Genomic DNA, 13,858 nt, shown 5'->3' with positions numbered 1-13,858 from the left:
TTATGATACTGTTGTTTGATGTTACATCATATACTAAGCATTTAACAAATGAATTACACATTCAACTTGATCCTATGAAATTTCTGGATATTGCTGTCAGATTCTTTTTTTTGTCCGGAGATCTCGGAAGTGTACTGTAACCTCGTAACATTTTCTATTTCCCTATGCTACGGTGTGAAAACAGTTTTTATGGGCAGACATATCCAAAATAATGTACTGTATGTGATTGCAAAATCCAATGCTTCTAACATAAAGAGGAGCTTTAACATGATTAATAAAACAAAAATCAATACTGTCTTTAATTAAAGGGGTTCTTCAATAATTACTGGATAAAAGTTGTTTGATGCGCATTTGATGTCTAGCTGTTCAGCTACATGGGGACATTTTCTCTCAACATCAGCTGATTCACTAAAGGATAAAGAGCTTGTGTGATACCGCCCACAATTTAACAGCCAAAGTGTGGGAATGAATGTTGATCTAGAAGATTGACAGAACATTTTGGTGTCCATGTTGTTACGGTGGTCAAGATAATTAGGTGGTCAAGATAATTAGGTGGTCAAGATAATTAGCCTACATCATGTCAACGTTAACTCAAGAATCCTGAGGTAAGATTACGGTTCGTGTACATTTTGATCGAATGTTTTCCGAGTTAAAACGGAACAATCGGGAACGTGAAAACGACCTGTTTATTCCTTGTTGAATAGAAATCTAAACATTATATAAAACCAAAGCCCCTACCCCTAGACACTTGTGAAGATCTGAGAGAATTGGACAGTTGTAAGCAATACCACCGAAATTTCATCAAGCCTATCAGAGGGTAAGGTGGAGCTCTCACCATGTCACCACTCATCAATCTCTCTCAGATCTCCGCAAGTGTCTAGACTGGGCAGTAGGGATTAGGGGTTGTTTCTCGACAGGCCATGGGTATTATGGTAGCTCAGTCAGTCAGCCTGGCACTGTCAAACATGTTTAATACTGTAGCTGTCAAATACTTGCTTCCTCTGTCCTTGGGAGAATCTCAATTGAATTTCCTTGATTCGTTGCATTCTCTCTCCTCGTCTCCTTCTCAAAATTCATTGGATGAGGTCAGAGGTCGCTCCACTCTGACATTCTAGAGGACAAAGGAATGAAGGACAGACTCACTCACTCACTCACTCACTCACACACACACACACTGCTTGAAGAGTTTACTAATTATAATGATTTTGTTATTATTATTGTCAACGTTTTTGTTGACAGAACCCATTGTATTATATTATTGTATTAAATTATTATATCAACTATTAAAAAATATAGAAATGCTGTTGTTTAATTATTCTGGAATGTTTAGCATGGCTATAAATTCCAGATAAGTTGACTAAAGCACAAACAGACCTGGCATGACAAAGAAACAAGCAGTATACATGTTTCATGTGACATTTTGAATGACACCGATGTGTTGCTGTTGCTAGGAGTTATGGTCTCATTGTGCCTACCTAGACTCTTTTTCCTGTAACCACACATGTGAAGCTGCAAGAAAATCATATTTAAATATACGTATATCAAACCATTTTGAAATGTTTACCCTGATGTTACACATTGGCCACTTTATTTATAGAAAGACCCAAATACAACAGTATACTACTATCTGGAAAAATAGTACATGAATTATAGTATATACTACAGTTTTCTTTAACAACAGTATTTATAAATAATACAGTATACTACAGTAAACTACAGTAAACACTACAGTATTCACTGTAGTGTTTTTGCGGACTTTTGTCCACAAAAACACTACATTGAAGAGTACAATAAAGTCCTCAAAAATGCTACAGTAAATAATATACTATTTACAGTACCTTCAGAAAGTATTCACACCACTCAACTTTTTCCACATTTTGTTGTTACAAAATGGGATAAAAATCGATTTGTCATTTTTTTTTTTGTCAACAATGTTCACAAGATTCTACTTTAACCTTATGGGGTATTGTGTCTAGGCCAGTGACATAACATCTCAATTGAATCAACTTTAAATTCAGGCTGTCAAGGGGTGTGAATACTTTCTGAAGACACTGTAAACCATAGTATATATACTACAGTATTTTTTTTAGATGGGTGTATCCTCTCAGTGGGCATCAAGTATTGGCTCTGAATCCAAACATCAAGACACTACAGATCAGAGCCACTGTATAAACCAGACCAAAAAACTCTTATTTCTATACAAAAAGTTTATTCACATTATAAAATGGCCTATACATACTATCATTCATAGAATAATCTATAGCGCAACATCTATGCACTACAAACACTACTTTGAGCAATATTCATGCTCTTTCTGCCAAGACATACAAAATAAATAGATGCAAACGGTTTACAGTAGACATCTTCAGATCATCTAAATAAAAAATGATTAAAAGAAAGTTTCATACAAAACTGAATTTTGACCATGTGTTTATATATTTTAATTACATTCATTGACAAATGGCTTTTAGGAGTAACATTGCAAAGCCCTTCTGACGGAAAATGTTACGTTGGAGACCGATTTCCTTTCCATTGAAGACTGCAAAAGAAGCATTGCACAGTGAAATAAATATAATGACATTCTGAGGAAGAGGTCTGAAGGCAGAGTTCAGGCGAAGCCGTCTACCAACATACTGAATCTCTTATGTCATCAGCTTGGCACATCTGTTTGGGCTTGCCTATAGACCTATAAAGGTTCTCCTTTTCTACAAAGGGAGATGGCTTGAATAACATAATAGCAAAATATGCATAACATCGTTATCCTTTGAATAGCTTTTTCTACAGAGAATCCTATTCAAAAGTAAAGTGACTGATCAGCATAAGATTTAAAAAAAGATAATTTCCTAAATGGCAGTAATAAGTTGGAAAACATGTAAGATGTTGGGTAGGGTTGGTGTGTTCCCCTTGCTGCTGCCTGCAGGACCTATCAGGCACTCAGCTGGACACCAGGCAGCAGAACCCAGAGAAGCGCCTCTTCCTCTGCCTGACCAGCGGATATGGAGTGAGATTCAGCAGACTGCTGTCATCTAGACAGAACACAGACAGCGAAACCTGAGCACAGTGCAGTGCAGCGCCTTCAATATTGTGTATTTTTTTATGATTTAATCCACTCATTGTCACACCCTTATCTGTTTCACCGGCCTTGTGGTGGTCTCCACCCCACACCAGGTGTCTCCCATTTTCCCCATTATCTGCTACGTATTTCTGTTTGTCTGTTTGTCTGTTCGTCTCGTCTTGTTAGGTCATACCAGCATGTTTCCCATTTTTCCTGTTCTCAAGTTTTAGTCTTCTAGTCTTTCCAGTTCTGACCTTTCTGCCTGTCCTGATCCTGAGCCTGCCTGCCGTCCTGTACCTGCCTGACTCGGACCTGCTTTACGAACCACTGCCTGCCGTCCTGTACCTGCCTGACTCGGACCTGCTTTACGAACCACTGCCTGCCGTCCTGTACCTGCCTGACTCGGACCTGCTTTACGAACCACTGCCTGCCGTCCTGTACCTGCCTGACTCGGACCTGCTTTACGAACCACTGCCTGCCGTCCTGTACCTGCCTGACTCGGACCTGCTTTACGAACCACTGCCTGCCGTCCTGTACCTGCCTGACTCGGACCTGCTTTACGAACCACTGCCTGCCGTCCTGTACCTGCCTGACTCGGACCTGCTTTACGAACCACTGCCTGCCGTCCTGTACCTGCCTGACTCGGACCTGCTTTACGAACCACTGCCTGCCGTCCTGTACCTGCCTGACTCGGACCTGCTTTACGAACCACTGCCTGCCGTCCTGTACCTGCCTGACTCGGACCTGCTTTACGAACCACTGCCTGCCGTCCTGTACCTGCCTGACTCGGACCTGCTTTACGAACCACTGCCTGCCGTCCTGTACCTGCCTGACTCGGACCTGCTTTACGAACCACTGCCTGCCGTCCTGTACCTGCCTGACTCGGACCTGCTTTACGAACCACTGCCTGCCGTCCTGTACCTGCCTGACTCGGACCTGCTTTACGAACCACTGCCTGCCGTCCTGTACCTGCCTGACTCGGACCTGCTTTACGAACCACTGCCTGCCGTCCTGTACCTGCCTGACTCGGACCTGCTTTACGAACCACTGCCTGCCGTCCTGTACCTGCCTGACTCGGACCTGCTTTACGAACCACTGCCTGCCGTCCTGTACCTGCCTGACTCGGACCTGCTTTACGAACCACTGCCTGCCGTCCTGTACCTGCCTGACTCGGACCTGCTTTACGAACCACTGCCTGCCGTCCTGTACCTGCCTGACTCGGACCTGCTTTACGAACCACTGCCTGCCGTCCTGTACCTGCCTGACTCGGACCTGCTTTACGAACCACTGCCTGCCGTCCTGTACCTGCCTGACTCGGACCTGCTTTACGAACCACTGCCTGCCGTCCTGTACCTGCCTGACTCGGACCTGCTTTACGAACCACTGCCTGCCGTCCTGTACCTGCCTGACTCGGACCTGCTTTACGAACCACTGCCTGCCCTCGACCTGGCTTTTGCCTGTCCCTTTTTGTTATAATAAATATTCTGAGAATAGTACTATCCGCCTCCTGTGTCTGCATCTGGGTCTTATCCTGAGTCGTGATACTCATACCGTATAAATGCCACTTACCTTGGGTTTTCAGTGGTAAAGGCATGGTCTCCCTGAGTTTGCTGAGTAGGTTTCTCATCTCTCGCATGTCCCTAGGGAGACAGGGGGAATCATGGTTAAATCCATTTAGGGGAGAGTGGGGTATGTTGAGCTAATGGGGCACAACACTCTTAACTGTCAAGCTACCTGCTGATAAACATTATTAAAGTCACCAGTGTTCAATGACTCTATAGGCCAGTAGTCTCTAAGGTGCAGGGTAGAGTACCGGGTGGTAGCTGGCTAGAACAGTGACTAAGGTTCAGGGCAGGGTACTGGGCGGAGGCCGGCTAGTGGTGACTGTTTAACAGTCTGATGGCCTGGAGATAGAAGCTGTTTTTAAGTCTCTCACTCCCATCTTTGATGCGCCTGTACCGTCTTTGCCTTCTAGATGGTAGCGGGGTGAACAGGCTGTGGCTCGGGTGGCTGAGGTCCTTGATGATATTCAAAATCAAATGAAATTGTATTTGTCACATGCGCCGAATACAAAATGTGTAGACCTTACAGTGAAAGGCTTACTTACAAGCCCTTAATCAACAATGTTGTTTTAAGAAAAAAAAAGTGTTAAGAAAGTATTTACTAAAATAAACTGAAGAAAAAATAAAATACAAAAATAAATACAAAAAAATAAATAAGAAAAATGTAAAAATAACATAATTAAGGGGCAACAATAAAATAACAGTAGCGAGGCTATATACAGGGGGTACCGGTACAGAGTCAATGTGCGGGGGCACCGGTTAGTCAAGGTAATTGAGGTAATATGTACATGTAGGTAGAGGTAAAGTGACAATGCATGGATAATAAACAGAGAGTAGCAACAGCGTAAAAATGTGTGCGTGTGTGTGGGGGGGGGGGGGGGGGTGCAAATAGTCCAGGTTGGCATTTGATTAGCTGTTCAGGAGTCTTACGGCTTGCTGTAAGCTGTTAAGAAGCCGCAGTGATGTACTGGGCCGTTTGGAAAACGTGACCACCCTAACCATAATCCTGTGGGCTGAGATTAGAGTTTGCCTGCCTGCGTCTGTGTCTGTCTGAGTCTTTCACCAATTTACCCATTGCAGGTTTATCACCATTTTTTTTTCTCACATTGAATGCATTATGCATCAATAGCGCACATCTTTTTGCAAAAGCATCACAGACTAAAGCTCATCAATGATATAATGTTGACTATGATGTCCAATCTGTTGATAATCCTCTTTATGTATGGCCTATACTCATGTGACCTGGGCATTCTCACTACGAGAGACCATGAGTGTATTAGCATTTTGCATTATACTGTACCTCTCTATGTTTTCAATATCGGTGCACACCAGCCAGGACTCATGTTGGTAGTCTACAGGTGAGGAGGAGTGCTCCTCCAGAATGGGCACATCAGAGCTCTCATCCATCTTGAAGTCCAACCTGGGCTCTGGGTATGAATCTTTTCCTGTGAGAGGGATTTACATATGATCAACATATAACACTGGGTAACCTGTGAATAGCTTGTGAATGTCTGAACTGCATGTCTAAATGTTCCAATGCTTTGTCTGAGATATAAGAAAACTATGGAATTTGGCTTTGATGTCTTCATGTGTGCCATACTACAGTAGCTACATCTTATTTCATTGTGAGAAGATACACTGCTCTTTATCTTGGTATGACCCTGAACATTTTACTATGGACTACCCTGCCCTCTGCTGGTTAAGATTGGTATAGCACCTTTCCTGTGGAGCTGCAGCACTCCCAGTAGACACATGGACTTGAGCATCTCCGTGATGAACATCTCCAGGCAGCACTGCAGCTGAATGAAGAGACGGCAGATCTCTGGGTGGATCTCCCCATCCTCTGGCCTAAAGCACATATACACAGTTGGAGAATAGACAGTTTCAAATCTGATCACTGTCTCCTATCCTTGGCCCTTCTTGAATCCCCCTGGCTTTAAAGCAGGGGCCGGAAATAGGTGGCTCACTGCCAACACCAGTCCGCGAGTGAATTATTTTGTCCCCCCCAAAGTTTTTAGAAAATAAATACTATATATATATATATATATATATATATATATATATATATATATATATATACACACACACACACACACACACACACACACACACACACACATACACACACACACACACACATATATACATATATTATTTATAGAAAATAAATACTATATATATGTATGTATGTATGTATACAAACACACACACACACCTACACACACACAGTACCAGCCAATAGTTTGGACACACATACTTAGTCAAGGGTTTTTATTTATTATTACTATTTTCTACATTGTAGAATAATAGTGAAGACATCAAAACTATGAAATAACACATGACATCATGTAGTAACCAAATAAGTGTTAAACCTAGGACCATGCCTCAGGACTACCAGGCATGATGACGCCTTGCTGTCCCCAGTCCACCTGGCCGTGCTGCTGCTCCAGTTTCAACTGTTCTGTCTGTGATTATTAATTTTTTTGACCATGCTGGTAGTTTATGAACATTTGAACATCTTGGCCATGTTCTGTTATAATCTCCACCCGGCACAGCCAGAAGAGGACTGGCCACCCCTCATAGCCTGGTTCCTCTCTAGGTTTCTTCCTAGGTTTTGGCCTTTCTAGGGAGTTTTTCCTAGCCACCGTGCTTCTACACCAGCATTGCTTGCTGTTTGGGGTTTTAGGCTGGGTTTCTGTACAGCACTTTGAGATATCAGCTGATGTACGAAGGGCTATATAAATAAATTTGATTTGATTTGAAACAAATCCAAATATATTTTATATTCTTCAAAGTAGCCTCCCGTTGCCTCGATGACAGTTTTGCAAACTCTTGGCATTCTCTCAACCAGCTTCGTGAGGAATGCTTTTCCAACAGTCTTGAAGGAGTTCCCACATATGCTGAGCACTTGTTTGGATGCTTTTCCTTCACTCTGCGGTCCAACTCATCCCAAACCATCTCAATTAGGTTGAGGTTGGGGGATTGTGGAGGCCAGGTCATCTGATGCATTACTCCATCACTTTCCTTGGTCAAATAGCCCTTACACAGCCTGGTGGTGTGTTTTGGGTCATTGGCCTGTTGAAAAAACAATTATAATCCCACTAAGCGCAAACCAAACAGGATGGCTTATCGCTGCAAAATGTTGTGGTTGCCATGCTGGTTAAGTGTGTTTTCAACAGCAATGCACCCCCACACCATTACACCTCCAGCATCTCCAGCAAAGCCACTATCTAGAAGTCGCATCTTCACTGTTGACGTTGAGACCGGTATTTTGCGGGTACTATTTAATGAAGTTGCCAGTTGAGGACTTGTGAGGCGTCTGTTTCTCAAACTAGAAACTAATGTACTTCTCCTCTTGCTCAGTTGTGCACAGGGGCCTCCCACTCCTCTTTCTGTTCTGGTTGGAGCCAGTTTGCGCTTTTCTGTGAAGGGAGTAGTACACAGCGCTGTACGAGATCTTCAGTTTCTTGGAAATTTCTCGCATGGAATAGCCTTAATTTCTCAGAACAAGAATAGACTGACGTGTTTCAGAAGAAAGTTGTTTGTTTCTGGCCATTTTGAGCCTGTAATCGAACCCAGAAATGTTGATGCTCCAGATACTCAACTAATCTAAAGAAGGCTAGTTTTATTGCTTCTTTAAATCAGCACAACAGTTTTCAGCTGTGCTAACATAATTGCAAAAGGGTTTTCTAATGATCAATTAGCCTTTTAAAATGATACAATTAGAATTAGCTAACACAACGTGCCATTGGAACACAGGAGCGATGGTTGCTGATAATGGGCCTCTGTACGTCTACGTAGAGATTCCATTAAAAATCAGCCATTTCCAGCTACAATAGTCATTTACAACATGAACAATGTCTACACTCTATTTCTGATTAAGTTTATGTTATTTTAATGGACCAAAAACAACTTTTCTTTCAAAAACAAGGACGTTTCTAAGTGCCCCAAACATTTGATCGGCAGTGTATACATATATATACAGTACCAGTCAAATATTTGGAGACACCTACTCATTCAAGGGTTTTTCTTTATTTTGTACTATTTTCTACATTGTAGAATAATAGTGAAGACATGAAAACGAAGAAATAACACATATGGAATCATGTAGTGACTTAAAGAAGTGTTAAACACTTTTTCAGACTACCTATGAGAAAGCAACCGCTTGACAACCCATCTACAAGGAACTCAGAAGTGACCCCTCTTCCCAATTTCAGAGCACTATCTTTACTGTCCTAGATGGGTATTTAAGTTCTGGTCAGATAACCAAAAAAGTATCTGTTTGGCTATTCAACACCCTAAAATTGCCACTTTCTATACTTTGCCAAAATTACACTAAAATGTTACAAAACCTCCAGGGCGCCCTTTAGCGGGCATTGATGCAGTAACAGCCCCTTTATGGACTATTTTATTAGACCGCTCATAGTACAGCTCCACTCCTTTGTAAAGGACACCAGCAGTATGATCTCTATTATTGAATCTCTTGATCCTCTCCCTGAGCATACTTCGATAGTTACTTTGATGTTGAGTCATTATACACTAATATTCCACGCGAGGGCGGTATTGAGGCCATAGAACATTTTCTTCTGCAACGTGACCCTACTGAACTACCTACCAGTCCATGCATTATAACATTGGCTGAAATGGTACTCACACACAACTATTTCATGTTTCTAAAGTATTTATTTATTCAGATTCAGACGAAGGGTACTGCTATGGGATCCCTTATGGATCATAACTATGCTCATTTGTATGTGGGTTACATGGATAAACAGTAAATTCTCAATCCTTTCAAAAAAAAAATCTTGCCTAACTATATTATTTAGAAACGGTACATTGATGATATTTTTGTTCTATGGAGGAGTGACGCAAAACAGCTCCAGGCATTCCATGCTTTTCTTAACTCTTGTTCTGAGCACCTGAGATTTACTATGCAATCTGACACACCTCAAATCATTTTCCTTAATCTTCTGATTTTGTGTGTGGATAATGTTCTATACACTGATCTTTACAGGAAACCTACTGATCGTAACAGTTTGCTGAGGGCTGATAGTTGTCACCCGCTTCCCTTGAAAAACAGTTTGCCCTTCAACCAATTCTGTCGAATCAAAATAAGTTGCAAAAAATGGCTGAGACGCAAAGAAAATTCAAGGAGAGGGGGTAAAAAATTGTCAGATTAATACTGCCGTTGAGAAAATGCAAAACAAATCGAGACATGATCTCTTTCAAGGACAGTCTCGCAAAAAGAAGCATTATTGTGTTCTTACTGCCCACTATTCAAAGTTCTCTGAACAAATTAAGGGAATCGTTCAAAAATTGGCACGTTCAAAGATCCGATGACAGTATCGGTAATGTGTTTTCGGACCCTCCCATGGTCGTATTCTAGCGGGGCGGGAATCTCAGATCAATTGGTCAACTCTGATTTACCACCCCAAAATACCGCTGCACAACGTCTAGTTGCACCTTTACCGGATGGAAACTATAAGTGTAATGGCTGTGCTCAATGCAATGACACTTACAAATGTAGATCCTTCAAACACCCCCTAACAGGGAAACAGATCATCAAAGCTGTTATCACGTGCTCCACTATGGCAGTTATTTATCTTTTAACTTGTTCTTGTGGTAAAAATGATGTGGGTAATACGAAGCGCGAATTAAAAGCATGAATGTCAGAGAATTGTAGGTGCAAAAACTCGACGTACCCAGATGCGGCCCACTTTTTGGAAGCGAACCACTCTATTTTGTCCCTAAATTATATCGGCATCGAACACATCACCCTCCCTAGGAGAGGGGGTGACCTTGACAATATATTCTTAAAACGAGAGGCTGCTTGGATCTTTAATTTAAAGACTTTTGCCCCGTTCGGTATCAACGTAGACTTTGATCTGAAGCCATTCTTGTGATCACTGTGATTTTGCTATTCATTGTAAATGTTTGTAGGCCCATGTAGCCAAATTGTATCTATGATCGTATCTTGTAGTTGTCACTGTATTAGACTAAGCAGAGGTGATTTGATGATGTTGAAATGTTTAAGTTGAAATGACTTGCGGTAACTCTGTGTTTCTAAATCAATAGTTTAGTGATTCAAAAATATCGGAAACATGAACTTGCTTAACCATGCTATAGGTCATGTAACAGAGGTTGCTATCCGGTTTTGTGGTAAAACAAAGGTGTGTGTGAATTTATCCTGGTACTGTGTATTCTTATTGTCTCGGCCTCTTATATATCTCGGTCGCAATGCAAATGAACTAACAGCTTATAGAGCAAACAACGCAATTATCACAACGCATACTAGGTTGTAATATTGCTTTTTTTTTTTTGCTTCCCCAGTGATTTTATACACGCACCGCTACTGATCCGAAGAAAATTAATCCACGAATACGATACGTTTTACATATATCTTAAATTAGGGAGGGCAAACCCGTTTTGGTGATTTCTCATATATCATCAAAATGAATAAATCATAGTACGATTTTTTATTACCTGATTAATTAGCCTACAATACCATTGGAAAATAATGTTGAAAGTTAAATTTATATTCCTATACATGGAAATGTCAACATTAATTTCCGGGTAATTAACTGTTGAACTGTGACTGATTTTTATGATATACCAGAAATCACCCCCAAAATATTTTTCCTTATCGAAAACCTTCAAAGGCATCGGGTAAAAGTAAATTAATCCACTAATACGAATATATAATTTTACATAATATCATAAATGACGCCTTTTAATGAATTTAATTATATAATAGGGGTATTGAAGGCCATTCAAAACAGTGTGGGAGATGATCCAGGAAGTAGGCGGGACTTTCATACCATGTAGCAAGCTGTTATCTCGAATAGCGCGCCTTAGAATGACATACACTAGCACCATGGACAGTTCCAGTGACAATTGAAGAAGTCAACATATCTTATTGATGAAACTGTATCCGTATATCGTAGATTCCTTACCCAGATTCAGATATCACGGTGAGGTTCTGATGGGCAGCTTGGGCCATGGTACATCCTTTGGTCCTGGTGCGGTGCAGCGCCTCGCGTAAAGAGGGACAATCGGCCGAAATCTCCCCAATAGTGATGACCTGTTCTCGGTACAGCGCCACGAGAGTGTTGAAATCTTGGACTGTCTGAGAAGCAACATGGACAAATAACCTCTTTCAGCAAGTCAACGCATAGCACCATACATTTTCAAGGGAGATTGGAGCGACAAGATTATTGCATACGCAAGTGGACACGCAGTAGATCAATGTTATGACTGCCACCCGACCCGTATAGGCCACATAGCCAATTGCACCTCACTAATCATAATATAGCCTATACTTGAATAATAACAATATTGCGCTACATAATATAGCCTATTCATATAGACTATATATAGGCTTCCTAATTGAGGCACATTGGTGTAATATTACACCAGCTCTCCTTGTGGCATGCCCTTGTGAGTGCAACAGACATTATTTTGTGTATCACACCTTAAAGCGCTAAGACACAAAGGACAGTCTTATATAAATCGCTCTATGGTACCTGGACTCACATTTACGACTTTAGTTGGCAGAAAAATGTAGCTTGGTAAGAAATGTGTCTCTGCGCATTTTAATTTGTCTTTGTGGTTTAATAGAACACGTGATTTTCATGGGGGGAATATATAGGTTACAATGTGTCTGCTGTTATACTAGTATGCCAGCGATGACTCCATAGTTATTACGACTAACGAGGGAACGATAGATCATAACTTACCATCCTACATTCGCCTACGGCCCGCTGGGCTTTCCGCGTGCTCTCGGTGCTCTCCCGGCGTTCGGGGTCCCTCTGCAGTGGTTTGCTGAGCTGAAAAATGTTCGCTGCGGATCTGGGGCGGTTCTTGCGCCCGTTCGGAGCAGAACACATGCATACACAGCCACTGATAAAACCCAGCTGACAGCCTATCTATAATATCCCCCGAGGTCGCAGCTGAGGTGGAGGCTCTTGTCGATGTTCCTACAGGGTCTAAAATGTTCAGCTTGCAGGATGAGTGCGAGTAGCGGACGGCTTCTCGCAGCTCCCTCTCTGCAGCTCTCCCCTCAGCGGCTAGACGAGTCACCTTCACCCTGCAGAAGGCCAACTGTGGCTGAATGTGGTCTTCCGTTGTGCTTTCACGTGAGAGGCGAATACACTCGGAGCCTGCCATTCGTCACTGCTCCGTCATTGGAGGCATCGACGACTCCAAAACATGCGAGTCTGTCACATGGAAACGTGAGTAGACGTAAATACCTCAAAATATTACTCGTATCTGGCAGGAGTAAGAGCACACTCAAAGGCCAGTAGTAATATGCTCAAAGTAGATCTCATGAGTTTACATGCACATCGAAGCCTCCCCGACTGATGTCTGAGATCGATAGGCCTACATGTGGATGATTATAAATATATAGGCCTAGGCTACTTTACAAGCAAACCAAAATATTATTGTCACCACAAATGCAAACCAATGAAAACTGTAAACTTGACAGGTAACTTGCCAGAGATTTGGCAATTTGTTATGTAAAATTGGTATAATATGTCTGGCAATACACTGAATGACACAATATTTACAATGAGTTCCTGGAACACACAAAATTGCAAAAAATACTAAAGCACTTAAAATATGCCTATTATGTCTCGGTGCAAAGCTATTTCTCAACCAGATTTTTTTGAACAATCATAGTTTTTGTTCTTTCACATTCACTTCTATAACACTTCTATCGCACTTCTATCCCTCATAAAACAATTGTGGATTTGACAGTGAAAAGATTGATGTTAAAACATGCTCAACTGTCACAAAATATAAAATAGGCCTATCTACACAAATGCTTCATGTGAGAACTTTTTAAATATGTCCTATAGAAATGCATCCCAAAAAAGAATAGAAACACATTTCAGGCGTGCTCTTGATTCCAGTAACATATGGTGACAGGGGAGTTACCTGACAGTAGGCACTAATAAACACAATGTATAATACTACATCACCCAGAAAGTACCCAATTGTCATACTTTGGTAAAAGTAAAGATACCGTAATAGAAAATGACTCAAGTAAAAGTCACTCAGTAAAATATACTTAAGTATCAAAAGTAAATGAAATTGCTAAAATATACTTAAGTATCAAAAGTAAAAGTATGAATAATTTCAAATGACTTATATTATGCAAAGCATACCGCATTTTTTTTTCTTGTTTTTCCAAATTTACGGATAGCCAGGGGTACACTCCAACACTCAGACATGATTTACA

At 41.3% G+C, this 13,858-nt stretch overlaps 1 protein-coding gene across 1 annotated transcript; it reads right to left on the bottom strand.

Moving 5' to 3' along the window:
• Positions 1-2,321: 2,321 nt before the first annotated feature.
• On the bottom strand, positions 2,322-12,525 carry LOC139388301 (regulator of G-protein signaling 7-binding protein B-like). The gene is made up of 6 exons (XM_071134899.1): positions 12,354-12,525; positions 11,571-11,743; positions 6,335-6,465; positions 5,918-6,062; positions 4,625-4,695; positions 2,322-3,026 (listed from the first exon to the last, which is right to left on the bottom strand). The coding sequence occupies exons 1-6, from the start codon at positions 12,501-12,503 to the stop codon at positions 2,935-2,937; spliced, it is 762 nt and encodes a 253-aa protein (XP_070991000.1). The 5' UTR covers positions 12,504-12,525; the 3' UTR covers positions 2,322-2,934.
• Between the last annotated feature and the right edge of the window lie 1,333 nt (positions 12,526-13,858).

This window comes from Oncorhynchus clarkii, chromosome 29 (genome assembly GCF_045791955.1).
Source record: "Oncorhynchus clarkii lewisi isolate Uvic-CL-2024 chromosome 29, UVic_Ocla_1.0, whole genome shotgun sequence".
NCBI classification, from domain to species: Eukaryota; Metazoa; Chordata; class Actinopteri; order Salmoniformes; family Salmonidae; genus Oncorhynchus; species Oncorhynchus clarkii.
Note: the sequence above shows the minus strand (reverse complement) of the source record. Positions and strands in the feature narration are given on the sequence as shown.

Excerpts from the sequence above, each read along its gene's own strand:
- LOC139388301 (XM_071134899.1), bottom strand. The coding sequence starts at position 12,503 with ATGTGTTCTGCTCCGAACGGGCGCAAGAACCGCCCCAGATCCGCAGCG. Across the intron at positions 6,466-11,570 it reads ACCGTGATATCTGAATCTGG|GCCAGAGGATGGGGAGATCC; the intron begins GTAAGGAATCTA and ends TATGTGCTTTAG. Across the intron at positions 6,063-6,334 it reads GCTGCAGCTCCACAGGAAAG|GAAAAGATTCATACCCAGAG; the intron begins GTGCTATACCAA and ends TCCCTCTCACAG.